The 18,848-nt window shown below is 36.3% G+C and overlaps 1 protein-coding gene across 7 annotated transcripts in view; it reads left to right on the plus strand.

The window, feature by feature from the left end:
* The first annotated feature begins 2,188 nt into the window (after positions 1-2,188).
* Positions 2,189-18,848, plus strand: part of LOC128025929 (actin-binding LIM protein 1) — a 35,362-nt gene continuing 18,702 nt past the window's right edge. Inside the window, exons 1-2 of one of the 7 annotated variants that reach the window (XM_052612546.1) lie at positions 2,189-2,558; positions 14,027-14,161. In XM_052612546.1, coding sequence (XP_052468506.1) covers positions 2,462-2,558; positions 14,027-14,161 — 232 coding nt within the window. In that variant the 5' untranslated portion in view covers positions 2,189-2,461. Of the gene's footprint in view, positions 2,559-6,833; positions 7,298-11,003; positions 11,170-14,026; positions 14,162-18,848 lie in introns of those variants that run through there. The other 6 variants (XR_008186297.1, XM_052612547.1, XM_052612543.1 and 3 more) reach the window with 6 other exon arrangements.

Below are 18,848 nucleotides of genomic sequence, written 5' to 3' on the forward strand. Positions count from 1 at the left end.
CAGTCGAGCAGGTTAGTGAAGCAGTGTTTTTATATTTTTGCCATCACCCTTTTATACTGCTCTCTTTCTGGCTTAAGTCACACAGAATTAAAAAAGTTATCAATAAAATCCACAACAATGTAGGAAATACGAGCAGTTGAACAAACATCTTCTGTACAAGCAGAATTCAAATTATTTTATAATGGTTTGTAGGTTATTTAACTTTGAATTGATGTTCTAAGTAACTGGCATGTTATTGCATAAATGTGATAGTAACTTTCCAAATTAATGAGTTGTTTTTATTAAAGTGTTATGTTTAACACAAAATAATACATGTATTGTTGTTTGCTTTATGTTAATTAAGTGCTCTTGCCGAGGCATGGGAAAAATAAAGGAGCTGGAAAAAACACCTGATAGTGACATCAGCATCATCTACACACACCTGCTAGTGACATCATGCTCCTCCTCACCTTCTATTGGCATCAGCATCATCTACTCACCTGCTAGTGACATCATGCTCCTCATCACCTTCTATTGGCATCAGCATCATCTACTAGCCTGCTAGTGACATCATGCTCCTCCTCACCTTCTATTGGCATCAGCATCATCTACTCACCTGCTAGTGACATCAGCATTATCTACACACCAGCTAGTGACATCAGCATCATCTACACACATGCTGGTGACATCAGCATCATCTACATACATGCTAGTGACATCAGCATCATCTATTCACTTGCTAGTGATATCATGATCCTCCTCATCTGCTAGTAACACCATGCTTCTCTTCACCTGCTAGTAACTTGTCTCCTTTGTGATAAGCAAATTTTGCTGTCTTCCAGTAAGTTTAAGCTTTTGTTACCTTCTCAGTCAGGGTTTTAACCAACATTATACATATAATCTTTCATATACTTCTCAGTGTGCTTTTTTTTTTTTGCGGAATTTAATGCTTAGATTTTAGGGGGAAAATTTAAGTCAGGAATTTTTTTATAAAAATCGAACTCTTTACTTTTACTTATGATCTGCAATATCCTTTCAGATTCTGAACACATCAGAAATCTCCAACCCCTCCTGGCATATCTTTCCAGTTTGGGGTAGGTATGTTGCAACAATATAACATAAATAACAATAAAATATAATTAATTGAAGCATGACTTATTGGGTTAACTGTTTTTTTTTTCTTGTAATAGAACACTATAGAACAACATTCACTATAGAACATGAACATCATTTGTTGGTAAATTTTTCATGCCTATTTTGTTCCTAGCAAAAAAATAATGTATATGCCAAAGTAGAATTCAACAACTTTAGCTGTGATCAGCTCATCATCTCTCCATACCCTCTCCACATAGAAGTCACCTCTTGTACTTGTCACAAGATCACACTAGGTTAACTAAGCCAGTAACCATCAGCTGACCGTGGAATGCCAATTGTGTGTTTCTTTCTCAGTTTTGCATGGTCCCCAATAAACTCAACGTGGGATGCCTCTCCGATTTCTTTCACATCAGGGCACTTAACCTCTACCAGGCCACAGAGAGGTTCTTAGATAGAATAGTGAATACAGTTTGAATATTATCAAGTTAAATGTTCTTCTTGTAGGAGCCAAATTGCATGTTGTTATTTGTTTAGAATTTTTTTTTTTAACATGGTCACATCATCACATGGGTGTGGTTTCATATTATTTACCTGCTCACTTGTGTGGTGGGAGAGAAAAAGAATCAGGCCCTGATTGTTTTCTGTTGACTGTTATAATATAGTTTCAGTTGTGATGAACTTTTGTTTATTTTTTTTTGTGCCATGCTTTCATATCAGAGAACAGATGACAGACATCTTTTTCTTATACATAGTAGCCTATTATTCTTTTTGGCAGAATGTATCATTATAAACAACTTAATTATTTCCTGGATTTTGTATCACCATAGTCCCTAACTGTATGTAAATGGAAGAAATGGGATTCAAATCGAAAACGTTTTTCCCCATTTTGTGCCCCCCCCCCAGTTCTCAAACCAAAGTTACACCCTTCACTGTGATAAAAAAAACCCCAAAAAAAACAGCTTCCATATCACACACATTGAACAACTAGGAAGGAGTATTTCTTTAAAAATAGACTGGATTGGAGTGTGTGTGTCTGTGTGAGTGTTCTTGCATCTTTGTGTCCGACAGTAGTGCTGCTCATCCCGTAAATGCCCCGCCCTTCCTCTGCACCAGGGCAGCAGAGCTCTACCTGTTAGACTGCCGCATCACTGGACTATCCTTGGCAACCGGTACCGCGGTAACCCGAGTCTCCTCTTCCACTTCCTCCCAGTCCGGACACCAGAATGCATGCAGAGAGGACACACCGCCTCAGCACTTTTGTGTGTGCAAGTGTGCGCGTGCGAATGTGAATTATTGATGAGGACGCAGTCTCAGAAGGTCCTGCCGGGCCGTCCTGTGAGTGTGTGAGGCTGGAAGGGTGTGAGTGTGTTTATGTCTGCCAGTAGAGATGGGGGAGAAGAGTGCAGTACACCAGCCAAAACAGCCTCCTTACGATGGACTATGCAACTACGCCCAAAAAATTACTTCCTGCTTCGGATTGGATGGTAAGCTTAGTTTTGGATCTCTCAGTTGTTGTTTGGCACATGATTTATGTGCTTATCTCTATAGGAGCCTTGTTTTCTTTGTATGTGTGCTCGGTTTGTGTTCATGTGGCATTGTTTTCCTTTGTAAGGGAGTTGTCTCTGATATGTGTGCTGCTGGAGCTGGATCAGTTTTTGTAAGGAGAAAGGGGGTGGTTTGCTTTGCAGCAGAAAGATTTATTCTCAGTCTACCTCTGCCTTTAATGTGCTGTATTCATTTGTAGCTAATATGTTGTATGCTCCACCTCACAGAAGAAACTCATCCATCCGGATGGAATGTAGGATGGAAGCGAGTCAGTTAAAAAAAATACATACAGTATAAAAGAAAACAGATTGACATAGATGTTGAGAGCTTGGTGCACCACTTAAAAAAAAGATGAGTAGGACATGTTGTCCTGCCCATTCAGTGACTTTGGTGCACTGTGGTGGCAGTGCTGTTTTGCTTAGATGCTCAACTGTCTGTTCGCTGTTGTTTTATGCCAAGTTCATGTGTCAAGTTTGAGGCATGTTTATGATGTTATTGCTTAGGTATCATTTGAGTAGAGTCTAGATGATTTAGCATTTTTGGCATTTGCTGATTTTATAAACAAAAACAGCCGAAAGTCACTTTTTTTGGGATTACTACAAATATTGTGCAGTTTTAAAGTTGTAATACTGCTCTGATCTATCTATTTACAGGTGCCTCTCAGAAAATTATATTATAATGGAAAAGGTCATTATTTTTTGTAATTTAATTAAAAAAGCAAACTTTCTTTTATTCTACATTCGGTGCACACAAACTGAAATATCCCAAGGTTTTTTGTTGTTGTTGTTGTTGTTGTAATTCTGATGGTTATGATTTACAGCTTAGGAGAGTAAAAAAAAAATCTATAAGTCAAAAAATCTTAATATTCCATTTTGAGATTGATTAGTTCGATTAATTTTGAATATAAATACTGGGTACCTCTTGGACTAGTTTAGAACATGCAACCACAATTATGGGAAAGACTACTGACTTTAAAGTTGTCCAGAAGACAATCATCAACTCTCACAAGGAGGGTAAGCTTCAGAAGGTCACTGCTGAAAGGGCTGGCTGTTCACAGAGTGCTGTATCAAAATATATATTAATAGAAAGTTGACTGGAAGGGAAAAGTGTAATAGGAAAAGGTGCAGTCTTGGGAATTTTGTCAGGAAAAGCCGAGAGCTTCACAAAGAGTGGACTGAAGCCGGAGTCAGCGCATCAAGAGTCACCACAATCAGACGTCTTCATGAAAAGGGCTACAGCTGTCACATTCCTACCAAGCCACTCCTGAACCAGAAAAATCGTCAGAAGCATTTCACCTGGGGTAAGGAGAAAAAGAACTGGGCTGTTGCTCAGTGGTCCACAGTCCTCTCTTGATTAAATTTCTTTTAGCATTTCATTTGGAAATCAAGGTCTGAGTCTGGAGGAAGACTGGAGAGGAACAGAATCCAAGCTGCTTGAAGTCCAGTGTGAGGTTTCTGAAGTCAGAGATGATTTGGGAGCTGTGACGTCTGCTGGTGTTGGTCCATTGTGTTTTTATCAAGTCCAAAGTCAATGCAGCCATCTACCCGAAAAGTTTGGAGCACTTTATGCTTCCATCTGCTGTCAAGCTTTATGGAGATGCTGATTTCATTTTGCAGCAGGACATTAGTACCTGCCTACAGTGCCAAAACTACTTCCAAGTGGTTTGAAGACCATGATATTACTCTGCTTGATTGGCCAGCCAACTCACCTGACCTGAACCTCACAGAGAATCTTTAGGGTATTGTGAAGAAGAAGATAAGTAACATCTGACAAACAGTACAGAGGAGCTGAAGACCGCTATCAAAGCAACCTGGGCTTTAATAACACAGCAGTGCCACAGGCTGATAACCTCCATGCCATGCCGCACTGAAGCAGTAGTTCATGCAAAAGGAGACCCAACAAAATACTGAATGCATAATTAAACCTGCTTTGGAGATCTTGAACATTTCTGTTTTTTAAAACTTTTTTTAATTGATCTTTGAGAAAATATTCATATTTTTGAGATACTGAATTTTTAATTCTTAAAACAAAAAACTCTTGAAATATTTCTGTTTATGTTCAGTGAATGTAGCATATAAGAAAGTTTGCTTTTTTGGTATTAAATTACAAAAAATAAAGAACTTTTTTTAAATGCACCTGTATGATTGACTAACAGAAGCATTCCCATTTGTTCCCACTGATCTTTTTCTTCTTTTCTTTTCTTTTCTTTTCTTTTCTTTTCTTTTCTTTTTTGGTGAATATTAACAAAGAACAATATTTATTTTTGTTATCTTACTTTTATTAAAGTGATTTAGCCATTTTTCTAACCTCTTTCCAAAGGCGTCAAATCTGATGTCAGCAGTCCAAAATGCAAAAAAATGATAGACAAATGAGTCATGTCAAAGGATTTGAGAGAGATCGGAAGAGAGCTTCATATAACAGAACAGCAGAGCTCTATTATCCATGAAGCCCTATATTACTCCGAAGTAGAGGAACATCACAAGAAACACAAGTTCATCCCTCTTTCTCTCTCTCCAACCTTCTTCCATCTCCATCACTCTAAATCCATCTCTTTCTCCCCCTCCCTTTAGAATCTAATTTTCAAGTTGATGTAAATAATGTTCAGCATTTGACAGTTTAAAGATTACATGCAAAATACTAATCCTCCTCAATCATTTATAAAATCTGCAGCATCTGCAAAACCCTTTGAGGTTTGTTTTTGAAAACCTTGTGAGCTACATTATTATAAGATATTTTTCAATGTTAGAAAATATTAAATGCGGCACAAATAGTGAAAATGATTTTTCTTTATTTCTTTCTGTTCCTTTTTTTAAAAATGAATTGTAAATATCACACAAAAATATCATAAACATATGTGTCCTTCATCCAGATTTTTCAGTAAACTTTTGCATTGTGGAATTAAGTTCTGCGTCAAGGATAAATATGATGCAGCAGTTTGGCCAAGAGAAAGCAAGATTACCTTTTTGAACAACCTTTCTTGAAATGCTGCTTATGTAGGCATCTCTGTAGGTTTTGGAACACAGCCTGTTTCTGTTTAATAAGCATAAACTGCTTATGCATCTGCAGAAAGACTCTCTGCGGGGTCTGTCAGAGCAGCATGCATCTGATGTCAAAATTGATTCTTCGTGTAATTTCATAAAGGGTGAAGGTTTCTCCAGGATTTATTAGCATTTAAATGATCAATGACAGTGACTAAAGTCCTCTTGGACAGGATTAGTTTCCTAAACAATGTTTGAATTACCAGATTAATCGATGCCAATGTCATTTACCGAACTAGTTTTTGATTTTGATGCATTGCACCAAACAATTGCTTTTATATTAATAATAGTACAAAATGTAATGTTCAAAAATACAGAATCTGCGTGCATATATGGGGAAAAAAAATAGCATTTTGTTTATTGGTGCAATGTAGTCTCTTTTTTGTTCTTACATCAGATTGTTTAATTCTGATGGCTGTACTTTGGAAATTCGATTTTATAAATGAAAAAACCCTGTGATTAAAAATTTTAAGGAGTTTATGGGATTATCACTGATCTGTATCTCTCCGAATCTGCACAAATGTGTTTCCAGCTAATCTTGTGCATTACATTTCAGTTGTACACTCTTAAAAATAAAGAAGGGGTTTTGCAGCAATGCCATAGAAGAACCTTTTTGGGCTCCCTTTCAGTGAACTGTTCTTAAAATAATATATATATATATATATGTATATATATATATTTTTTTTTTTCATGGGAAGAACATTTTAATATTCTAATTCATATTTTTCCACTATAAAGAACCTTTTGTGCAATGGAAAGTTTCTGCTAATGATAAAGGTCTTCATGGAACTGTAAATGCCAATAAAGAGCTTTTATTTTTTAGAGTGTTTTAACAGAAAACAGATAATGCTAGGGAATTGTCTTGATTTGGATCAAAAAGAGAGTATTTTTAGTTGTGTCAGTAAACTCTCCCCAAATAGCTTGAACCATTGCATCTGTTATGGTAGCATTGCTTGGCCCCATCCAAAAGATAATCACAGAGTAGACGTCAGGGTTAATCTTCTTACGAGAAGGCAAGGAGCTATTTGAAGCACTTCTTACTTTCCACTCTGGCATGGGGTTCACCTCTGGTCTTCACCTGAAGCAGAGGTAAGGAGTATCATTGTCAGGTAAGGAGCATTACATCTGGCAATCACTTAATCGGGACGAGCAAGCATTTGGTTGAAGAGTTAAGATTTGTTAATCTGAAGATCAAAGGTTGAGATCTTTTGGTTGGAGTTCGGCCCTTTCTGCAGACTCATCTGCTGTTATGTGACCTCTGACCGCTGAGTCAAAAGGCTTTTTGGAATATCATCAGCCATGATTTAGCCTGGAAATTGAGGCTATTGTGGAAAAACTAATTCCTAAAACATTTTATGGCTTGTTTTGTGTATTTTGGAGGACTAATTGAGAATTCTGAGGTACCGCCGGCATGCCTTCCCTTCCCACTTTGAGCAGCCTGGGGAAGCTCTGCGGCTCAGGACGCAGTCAGCATGTGGATCGCACCCGGATCAAACGCACAAACTCTGTCAAACGCATATCTGTCATAGAGGATGGACGTGTGACAGAAGTGTTGTACCTCATCCCGAAAGAACCTGTGATGCAACAGCTGCCGTTCATCAACCCTGGAGACTATTACTTGACTGAGAGCCTGACACCTGGTATGAACCGCTATGGAAACTTGTGAAGGGTTGCACTTGATGTTGATATTGTTCTTCATTTTCTACATGTCTTGTTTAATGCACAAGTAATCTGAATTTAATTTAGATCAGTTTTGCTCCGAAACCTGTCAAATTTAGACTAACTAAGCAACAGTAAATGTACCTTTTAATTGTACATTCAATTTTTTTTTTTTTTCAAAAAGAGTGTTTGTGAGCATTATACAATGTATTTATCAGTATACAGATGTCAAAAATTATGTAACTAAACTCCTTTAGGCATGCTTGAGGCACCCAAAAAGGCTTTAGTTTTACAAGAGAACCATCAGACAAATCCAGCATGTCAGATTTCCTCAGGTTTTGGATTTCTTGGGATTTGCTCCTGTTTGGTTAAAGATTTACACATATTGACCAGTGGCCAGTGGAAAAGGAAATTAGTTTTGCTTTTTTTTTTTTTTTTTTAAAGTAAATAATTGTAATATTTAAGCTGCTCTTCAAAACTTTGGAGTCAGTAAAAAAAAAAAAAAAAACACCTTTCAACAAGGATGCATTACAGTGACATTAGAGTGTTAAAGACATTAAAAAATGTTGCAGAAAATTATTCTTTCATATAAATGCTGTTAATTCAGAACTTTTTATTTATTCATCTCATCATCAAAGAATCTTGCAAAAAGTAAAAGTAAAAAATGTCTGATGGTCTTGCACTGATAATAATAAGAAATCTTTCACAAACAGAAAATCAGGAGGATAATAGAATGATATCTGAAGGATCACGTGACACTGAAGTGAAACACTGAAAGAATGATTCTTGAAGTTCAGCTTTTACATTTGAGTCAGTTTGGGAGTTTGGAGTGGGATCGCGAATCATTTGAGTCAGTTCGGGAGTTCGGAGCGGGTTCGCGAATCATTGAGTCAGTTTGGGGATCGCAAATCATTTGAATCAATTCGGGAGTTCGGAGCGGCTTCGCGGATCATTTGAAATAATTCGAGAGTTCGTAGCGGGTTTGTGAATCATTTTAGTCAGTTCGGGAGTTCAAAGTTGATTCGCGAATCATTTGAGTCAGTTCCGGAGTTCAAAGAGGGTTCGCGAATCATTTGAGTCAGTTCGGGAGTTCGGAGTAGGATCACGAATCATTTGGGTCAGTTCGGGAGTTCCAAGCGGATTCGGGAATCATTTGAGTCAGTTTGGGGAACGCGGATCATTTGAATCAGTTCGGGAGTTCGTAGAGGGTTCGCGAATCATTTGAGTCAGTTTGGGAGTTCAAAGCGGGTTCGCGAATCATTTGAGTCAGTTTGGGGATCGCAAATTATTTGAATCAGTTCGGGAGTTCGGAGCGTGATTCATTTGAGTCAGTTCGGGAGTTCGGAGCTGCTTCGCGAATCATTTGAGTCAGTTTGGAAGTTTGAATGCAGTAATGCAGTAGCTCTTTCTAAGGGTATTTTTTCAAAATCCTTTTGCACATTTTATTTATGTTCAGTAGTTCTTTCTAGCTCAAGCAAATCCACACAAACTAATAAAATGATCTATTATTAAGGTTGCCTGTTGACTGCTGTATATAAAAGCCCTTCAATATAGTTGTTGTTACCTCAGGGAATGAGGGGAATCATCAAAAAAAACAAAAACAAAAATAAACAACAACAACAGAAAATATATATATATATATATTTTTTTTTTGGCTATAATAGAGTACTGGCACCTCTTTTGGGCCACTTAAAGCACTGTATATTGTGTCAAGTTAAAAGGAGTTGAAAAGCATCTCTTACTACCTTTCTTGCATTGCATGCATTGTGCTCCGTCTAGCTGGAACTCTTCCTATATAAACAGCTAATAACTGCAAATTTGTCCATTTATTTTTAAATTGCATTTTCCTCAGCCTTGCATTCCAGATTATACCATATAGATCTGCTTGGCCCGGGGAGAGGAGTTTACTTCCTGACATGTGGAGATCTAAGAGCTTTTACAGGGTCATCTGAGAAGAGCAGAGAGACAGTCTTGCAGTGGTGTTATTGGAAAAGTTAATGGAATAACAAATCAATGAAAATGCTCTTATGTAAATAACAATGAGTCGTAATATTTAAAAAAATTCAGCGCTTTTGCATAGTCATTCAAACAAATTAATTCAAACAAATTGCACTGAGTTTGTCACATGTGAAACAATTTTAAGATCTAAATTGGACACAGAACTGAATGAATGGGACTGTCACTTATTTGACAGTGTCAAATAATTGCTTTTCCAGATTAGTGATGTCAAATCTTGGAATTTTGTTTTTTTGGCACCTAGTAGCACCAGATATTCAGAATCATAAAAGTGCATACTTTTTGGTTTATGCTTCTGAAATTAACGAAAATTCTGCTTCCAGATTCTACAGACATCTCTGTATAGCTTCTTCTGAATCAGTACTGCTGTGCAGTTGTTGAAGTTGTTTCTGTGCTGTGCTGCCATTGGGGTGTCAGTGATTTCACATAAACCTGTTCAAAGCGTCATGAACAAAATGAACGGCAGCAGACAGAAAAAGCTGATTTCATGCATTTAAGAGTCCTCTAAAAAACAGTCACTTGTGAAACTTCTGCTAAAATAAAACATTTGCAGTTAATATGTTGCTTGCAGAATGTTTTATTTCATCATGAGTCCATTCTGCTTATGTAGTTGTCACTCAGACAGCTGTTGTACTGTGATGTGGCTAATGAGATCGTCACAGCTTAATCACAGGGATATTCATGGTGGATTAAAGCATGTCTGCTGTCATGATCCAGACAAGTCTATGTGATCTGCGAGGAGACTTCAGGTGAAGACAAGACAGCACAGCTGTGTCTGTCCCTGCACAGTTGCTGACTTGGCCGTTTAGTTATTTTTGACCTGCACCATGTGTTGAGCACATGATTTTTGTAATGAAGAATATTTTTAGTTTAATATTTTTTTTATTTATTCAAAATGTGTAATTATTTATTTATTTATTTGTTTGTAGTATTTTAGGAGAAAACACATTTAACACTTTAAAATAAACAGCTATTTTCTGGAATAAATTTTGTTTAACCAGTGACTGGCAGTTTATGTTTGGGAAACCTCTATGAAAAAAAAGAAAACATTTTGTTTCTTAATTATGATTATTTTATTGTATTCAATTTGCAGATAGTCTATGAAATTATAATAATAATAATAATTTAAAATTCTTATTATTATTATTATTATAAATTTACCTTGAATATTACATTTAATATTAGTATATAATTGGATATTTTTGACCAAAAAAGGTGATTTCAAGCATCAAAATATTAAAAGATTAATACTGCGGAGTTTATTTTTATTTCTATGGACATTGTAATGTCCTGTTTGTTTTGTGTGTGTTTTTTTTTTTTTTTTTTTGTCCTTATTTGTTGTTGTTGTTTAGCAAAAAAAATAACCACTGTCATACATTTTTACTATGATTTGCAAAAGACAACCAATAAAATTTAATTCAGTGCAACCATATTTTATATACCAAAAAATGTTGCCATAAAATGTTTTTACATTTTTAAGCCTAGTCAAGCCAAATTGGCAGCTATATTCATAAATTCTGGCAGTAACTACCAGACTGCAGAGGAAGATGGGCAAGTCCTTGGATTAATGAGACAGAAAGGGGGATGGGACGGAGGGAGGGATGGAGGGAGGGTGGGGGTGGTAGGAGGAGGAGACAGAGGGGTACAGGGGAGCAGGCGCACGCCCGCCTGCCTCTGTTGTTATGGGACACATTTAGCATTTTGTAATTTGTGTGTTCCTCTTTTATTCGTCCATATTAATTGACTGGATTTTTTAAATCTCACTGGACACGACTCCACTAGGGTTGATTATTGATTCATCTTCACTTACCACTGATGGTCATGGTCAAGAAGAAAGGTAATTAGGAGCGTATGTGTGTTTTGGTGAGAGTAACTGACCATCTGTATAGTAGTGTGGTCACATTTCACACTATAATGAGTAAATAGTCACTTTCTGAGGTTTACCAGAAATCCATCATGAGAATCACATGCTGTTCTTTATCTGCAGAGATGCTGGATTATCTCACCTCTTATTTTAGGTGATTCTGATGCTGTGTTTTAGTTTATGTCCAGATTGCACCATGTTTGGCTTTAGCTGCTGTGTGTGAGTTATTTGAATCGGAGGAACTGTTATATAAGAGAAAGAGTCGCTTTGTGCTGCAGTCGTACCTCTCAAGTCTACAGGTTATTTGAGCATTTGATTGTTTAATAGTGGCATGTCTCCTGCCGCTGCTGTTGTATCAGCAGTGTTGCAGTTTTAAATGGGACACAAAAGCATGAGGTAGACACGCGCAGCCCGCACCCGTCACCCCAGCAACGCTCCCAGGAAGGTAAAGTCCATTGTTGTGTCTCGTCTGCAGTGGCCTCTTTCAGTTTCGTGGTGTCTCTTTAAAGATGTCTGCCGCAGTTCATCTGCAGAGACGCAGACTTTAGGTTCATCTCCAGCATTGTGTCTTTAACTAATGAACACAGTCTTTTTTCAGTACTATAAAGGGAAGACTGCAAGTGTAACGTTTTGTAGATTTGTAGGCACAAACACGTAGGTAAACTTGAACTAATGTTTTACACACAGTAACCAAGTTAACAATCATAAGATTTGTCCTTATAGGTTTTTATTCCTGTGGACTTTTGGTATTGATTTATTTGAAAACATATTTAGTCGATAATTTGATATATGTATCAAATAATTAATAATATGATACTGCAGTATTGTTTTGCTGCATAAAAATGTTTGAGCTAAAAAAAAATCAAATTGCACTGAAATTGTCATATAAAATCACCATGTGAAAGTAAAAAAACCCTCAACATTTGTTTACCATGTGCACTTTATTATTTTTGCTCAACTTGGTGCCCATGGTGGCATTTCATTCAGTTTGTTTCCACCAAGTGAATTATTTAAAAGTGACAGTAGACTTTTGCAATGTTACAAAATATTTCTATTTCAACAAAATTCTGTTCCGTCTGTTCAAATAATACAGAAAAGCTTTTGAATGGTAGTGTACCTTGGATTTTTTCAAGAATACCATGCTATTACCATCATGCTAATTAATTCCATGCTATGTTAAGGTGGAAAGCAAAATACAGCATATGCTGGAATGTTTTGAAGCATAGCAGATGGTTGGAGTGGGTTTAAGCTGGTCTTAGTTGGTCATGAACTGGTTCAAGCTGGTCCTGAGCTGGTTCTGAGCAGGAGCTAGTTGCCTAGGACCAACTTAGGACCAGCACATGACCAGCTTAAACCAGCACACACAAGCTGCCTTGCTTCAAAACATATCAGCATATGCTGTTGTTTTCAGCACGCATGCCTTTCATGAGAAGCCAATCTTATAATGCACTGTATTGAGCTCAGGGAAACAAATTAATCCAGACAAATGTTATAAGTATTGATAAAATATTCTGTGCATTTCTGTAGTTATTGGAATATTGTGCTCTTAGCCTAGCAACACACCAGTGCAAAACCATTTTTAAATGAATTGCATTCCATTTCATGCACTAAACTCGTTTTATCCCAGTTAAGAGCGCTGTCTGTAGTCAGGAGAGCGAGTCAGTCGGGCTGCAGTGTCTGTGAAGCTGATGTGATATCACTCTGACCAGTCACTTCAGAGCTTAATCAGCCTGCTTGTGTGGAGGACGTGTTCTATAAGGCTTCACCAAGAGTTTGGATGAAGTACTTGAAGTACAGCAGCTGTCATCTACTCTCCTGCATACCACTCATTTGATTTTTCTGTACATGTAAGACCCGTCAGTGTGTGTTTTATATATATATATATATATATATATTTTTTTTTTTACATTAGCGAGTCATTTATACAGCTTGTAGACTTGTAGAACTGTTATGCGAGAGAAATAAGCAATTGTGAGATATAAAGTCACAATTACCTTTATTCATTTTTTCTTTCGACTTCCATAAGGACCTTGGTCATAGGGATTAGAATGTGAAGTATAAGCATATGCCATGTTCTTTTTCACTTCACATATGTACATTTTACAGTATTTTATTGTAAAATAACCGTAAAATAACATGAAATGTCCCATTAGATCAACTGCAGTTCATTTAAATTTGATCTAACTGTAATGTAATTTCATTTATGTTTTTATGAATACTGAATTTTTTGAAGGTAATTATGCTTAAGCTCTGGATGTGAGAGATACGGCTCTGATCCCACTTTCCAGTGCTTTGTTTGGCCTGGGACGGGAGGGTGGAGAGGGTATGGTAAGGGGGCAGGGGAAGAGATTCTCCTCATAAATATGTAGGAAAAAATATATTTTCTGTGAAATGAATGTCCCACGAGACTTGTACATGCTAACACACATACATGCACGCACATCCAGCATTGCTCTGGCCCTGTGACAGGGACTGTCTGTGTTTGATGCTCAACACTGTGGGACAGAATCAGTCGCTCCTCCTGGATTAGTGTAGACCCAGCTGAGAGGGGGAATGGGCTAGAATGGAGTACACTTAAAAATAAAGCCTCCAAAAGGGGTTTTTCATAGAACTATTTTGGGTTGCCCAAAGAACCTTTCAGTAAACAGTTCTACCACTTTTTTCTTAGCTTAATCTTATATTTTTTAATATAAACCAAAACGGACTGTTACTGAACAGAATATTGTATTTTATATGCAGTAGCTCTGCACAAGCAGCTCATATTCCATACATACTTGCACTTTTGCAGAACTGTTCCAGACCATGAGAACTTTGTTTTCTTCTTTTCCAGTGGCCCATACACAGGAAGCTCACCACCAGACGGGGAAGCCTTTGATACGCTGTGCTAAATGTGGAGAGATGTGCAAGGGAGAGGTGTTACGAGTGCAGGCCAAACACTTCCACATCAAGTGCTTCACATGCAAAGGTGAGTGAATTAATGTCACTTATGCACGTATACAAATCATCAGTCCCTGTTACATACAAGACGTCCAGTGCCACGAAGACAAATGCTGAATGAGGAAGAGATGTAAATTAGAACTATGCTATGAATGGAATAAAAGGAGGGGTGTATGTTGGACGTTTACTGTCTACTTAAATTGAGAGCACAATCATTTAATAACATGTCTGGTTTATATTTTACAATGCACAAAATCAACAGAAAATCATAGGAAATTAATGTTAGCTAGACAGTTTTTGACAGGTTGTGTGCATTCGGTTGTATATTCAAAGTGAAATCGTCCCTGTCTGAGATGTTGTGGTTCTGGTTTGCTGAGTTTTTCTTATGAATGTTTCTGAAGTCTGTCTAACACTGTTTGTGTGTGTCTCCAAAGACTCATCTCTCCTGCCAGAGTTCAGGATCACTGTGTGATTGTTAAGACCGTTATATGAGTTCCAGCTTGACCTATTTAGCATGTGTTTCTCAGAATCTGCGATAAGTTTTAAAAATAGACCCAACTCACTTGTGTTTGTATTCAGTATAACATTAACTCTATATGGACAGGTGAGGATACCAACAACAGTTCACTGTGTAAATGGCAGCAGTGTACATGAAACTCTATCATTTTTCTATGATTCATTTAAGCATTTTATTTTTTATTATAGGGTAAAAAAAATTTTTTTTTAATGAATCAAATAATTATTATTATACAGTACAGTTATTATAGAGTGTGTTAGAGAGAGAGAGAGAAAGTTAGGTCATTAGGTTATGTCCAGACTGCCTTTCTTGCTTTAGTGCTTTCTGTTGAACTGTTGAACTGGTATAGTATTGTGATTTACCATGTCACTTCAGGGTCTTTATTTAGTAAGCCCACCAAATCCATCTGCTTTTAACAAAACTCAAGATTATCCTGATTCTTTTGTCAGCAACACTTGAGTCACGTAGAGCTAGATATAATGCAGCCCTATTACGAAGTAAATCCTGTCATGTCTGAGCTGTGATCCAATTAACCCAGAGACTTTCCCTCTGTCCTACCGTCCCACTTCAATTAGAGAGAGCCGCATTATGATGCAAGATCTGCACAAATCTGACTGAAACAGTCACATCTTGTATGTTGCACATGAGGGGATTCATTAATGGAAGCCATGTTCTTATAAACACTACCTGTCAAAGGATGGACATTTATTATTACTATTTTTCACATTTTAATTAATAGTCATCAAAATTATGAAATAACACAAAATATGGAAATTATAAAGTGATCAAAACGTGATAGAAGTTCAAATGTATGGCGGACAAATTATCCTGCACTGCTCCAACTCAAAACATAAAAATAAAAAATAAAATAGTAGCCTAGTTTTCTATAAAACTAATTAGCAAAAATAATGATAATAAAAAAAAATATATTTTTTTTTTAAGATGAGAACCATAATTCAATCAAGTGTGTCCAAACGTTTATTTTGTAAGTATACAGTATATTAGCCTGTAGTAGTAGTTATTTTTTTAACAGTCACCTAGCGAAATGATACATGTTGAAATATGAAAACATGACATTCTATGTTATTTTAATTTGTTGAACGCTTGCTTTCTGTCATGAAGCACATGAAAATGTTTGTTTTCTTGGGGAAAAAATTACTTTTAAAAGTAGTATGACACATTAATAAATAATTGCTTTACTTAAAATGTAACATATTGCTTGTATGTTACTTTTGCAGTGGACGGATAGTTGTTGTTTGTTTGTTTGTTTCTTCACTTTTAGCTTCAGTTGGGCAGAAATAGTTAATCTTGTCTATTTAATTTCTCGCCCAGCCCTTTATTTCTCACACTAAGTTCATATCATTCTCTGACCTCTGACCTTACTGTGGCCTCTAAATACATCACAGACACACAGAGACAATGACATTGACTGAGAGAGACAGAAAAAGAGTGACTCAGCAGGCCTATATTTGGACTAGGGATTTAACAGTTCTTGAATTATAAATATGCAAGGTGATAATTAATATAAGATATTACACTCTTTTGTGTCAACTCTTGAACAAACTAGACAGAAAATAGATTTGAATTTGACCATGACCTGTAGTAATCTGAGCAGATAATGAGTGTAAGAGCTAATCACCTACTTTGTGTTCAACACCCTCAGGGATTATGCCATCCAAAATCTGTTTAATAATAATCAGATTATCTAATCATCGAATCGCTTCAGAGTAGCATAAACACAACTAAATAATTGTTTTCTTCATTTGCAGGCAACCTGATCACAACCCGTTTTACTTCCATATTGTGATGTTTTATTGAATCCAATAATACATTAAAGACCAATATTTGTTAAAGGAATAGTTCACTCTAGAATGATATTTTAAAATGTACTCACCAACAGACCAACAGTCCATCCAAGAACTGGTTTAGTTGAAATGTAGCATTACATCACCTGCTCACCAATGGATCCTCTGCAGCGAATGGGTGCCATCGGAATGAGAGTCCAAACAGCTGATAAAAACATAATCAGCAATCCAAAAGTAATCCAAATGACTTCATAAATTATCTATTGAAGCAGAAAGCTGTATGTTTATAAGAAACACATTCATCACTAAGACACTTAAACTTTAAACCCTCACTTTTGTCCAAAATACGAGTTTGTAATCCATAACAATGCTTCTGTTAGTGAAAAAGTCTGCTCCCTGTTGTCGGCTCACATCAAAATCCACCAACACCAACTGTTTTAGATTATTTTCATTTGTAAATGGTGCTTGATCTGTGCATATTTCTCTCCTGATTCAGACAAGATGACTTTTGGACTGGAGAAAGCAGTATAATGCATTGAGGACTTGTATATTAGCTGGAAGAGATGGTTTGAAGTTAAAAATGTCTTGATGGATTTGTTTCTTACAAACCCACAGCTTTTCACTTCACAAGATGTTAACTAATTTACTGGAATCTTGTCAATTATTGTGATGTTTTTAGCAGCTGTTTGGACTCTTATTCTGATGGCACCCATTCACTGCAGAGGATCCACTGGTGAGCAAGCATAATGGTAAATTTTGACCAAATCTGTTCTATGAAGAAAGAAACTCATCTACATCATATTCGGCTAATTTTAATTTTTGGGTGAACTATTCTTTTAAGAAAGTGGTTTCTGAGGAATAAGAGGTACATTTTAAATATATTTTTTAAACTTACATATGTAATAATTTTATGTAAAGTAATATAGTCAATAAATCATAGAAAGTTAAATGAATGCATTCCAATTTGTGGAGTTTCCCAACTGCATATATATTTGAAAGAGATTATATTTAGATCATTTTTAAATAATCATTTTTAAATTTTTGAAACGCATTTAAATGCATACAATTTTTAAATTAAAACTAAAACAATCAGCTCCTTGTAGTTAATGAAGGTTTAATATCTGAATATTAGATTTTATGAATTCTGTTGTGTCTGCGTCGTCCAGAGATTAAAGGCCGCTTGTTACTAAGTTCATTACTTTTTATGTTTTGTTCATGGGAAATGTATTAATTTCATCATCTGCTCACCAGTGGATCCTCTGCAATGAATGGGTGCCTTTAGAATGAGAGTCCAAGTAGCTGATAAAAACATCATCAATAATCCACAAGTAATCCACACAACTTCATAAGAATTTCAGATGAAAGTTTGCTTGTAGGATATGTGCCAAGGATGCTGTTACCAAGTCCACTACTTTTTCATTTATTCATCAGATCAAATGTTTCAGTGATGATTTCATGGAGACGCTGTCATGTTGTTTATTCCCTTTAGGTTGATATTGTTGTGGCACGTTTTTTGAGATGATGCTTAATTTACGGATGTTGGGATTAATATTTTTGTGTCTCTTACTTTAAGTTAATACCTTTTTCTACAGTTTCTGTATATATATATATATATATATATATATATATATATATATATATATATATATATATATATATATATATATATATATATGTACAGGTGCTTGTCAATAAATTAGAATGTTGAGGAAAAGTTTATTTATTTCAGTAATTCAACTCAAATTGTGAAACTTGTGTTGTGTATTAAATCAATTCAGTGCACTAAGACTGAAGTAATTGTAATTTTATTTGTGATGATTTTGGCTTACATTTAACAAAAACCCACCAATTCACTATCTCAACAAATTAGAATACTTCATAAAACCAAGGTAGGGTCTCCTTTTGCTTAATTACTGCCTCAATTCGACGTGGCATGGAGGTGATCAGTTTTTGGCACTGCTGAGGTGGTCTGGAAGCTCAGGTTTCTTTGACAGTGGCCTTCAGCTCATCTGCTTTGTTTGGTCTCTTGTTTATCATCTTCCTCTTGACAATAACCCATAGATTCTCTCTGGGGTTCAGGTCTGGTGAGTCTGTCGGCCAGTCAAGCACACCAACACCATGGTCATTTAACCAACTTTTGGTGCTTTTGGCATTTTGGTGCTTTTGGCAGGTGCCAAATCCTGGTGGAAAATGAAATCAGCATCTTCAAAAAGCTGGTCAGTAGAAGGAAGCATGAAGTACTCCAATATTTATTGGTAAACGGGTGCAGTAACTTTGGTTTTCAAAAAAACACAATGGACCAACACTGGCAGATGACATTGCACCCCAAATCTTCACTGTGGAAACTTAACACTGGACTTCGAAAAACTTGGGTTATGAGCTTCTTCACCCTT

The sequence above is a fragment of the Carassius gibelio genome, chromosome A13 (assembly GCF_023724105.1).
Source record: "Carassius gibelio isolate Cgi1373 ecotype wild population from Czech Republic chromosome A13, carGib1.2-hapl.c, whole genome shotgun sequence".
Taxonomy (NCBI): Eukaryota; Metazoa; Chordata; class Actinopteri; order Cypriniformes; family Cyprinidae; genus Carassius; species Carassius gibelio.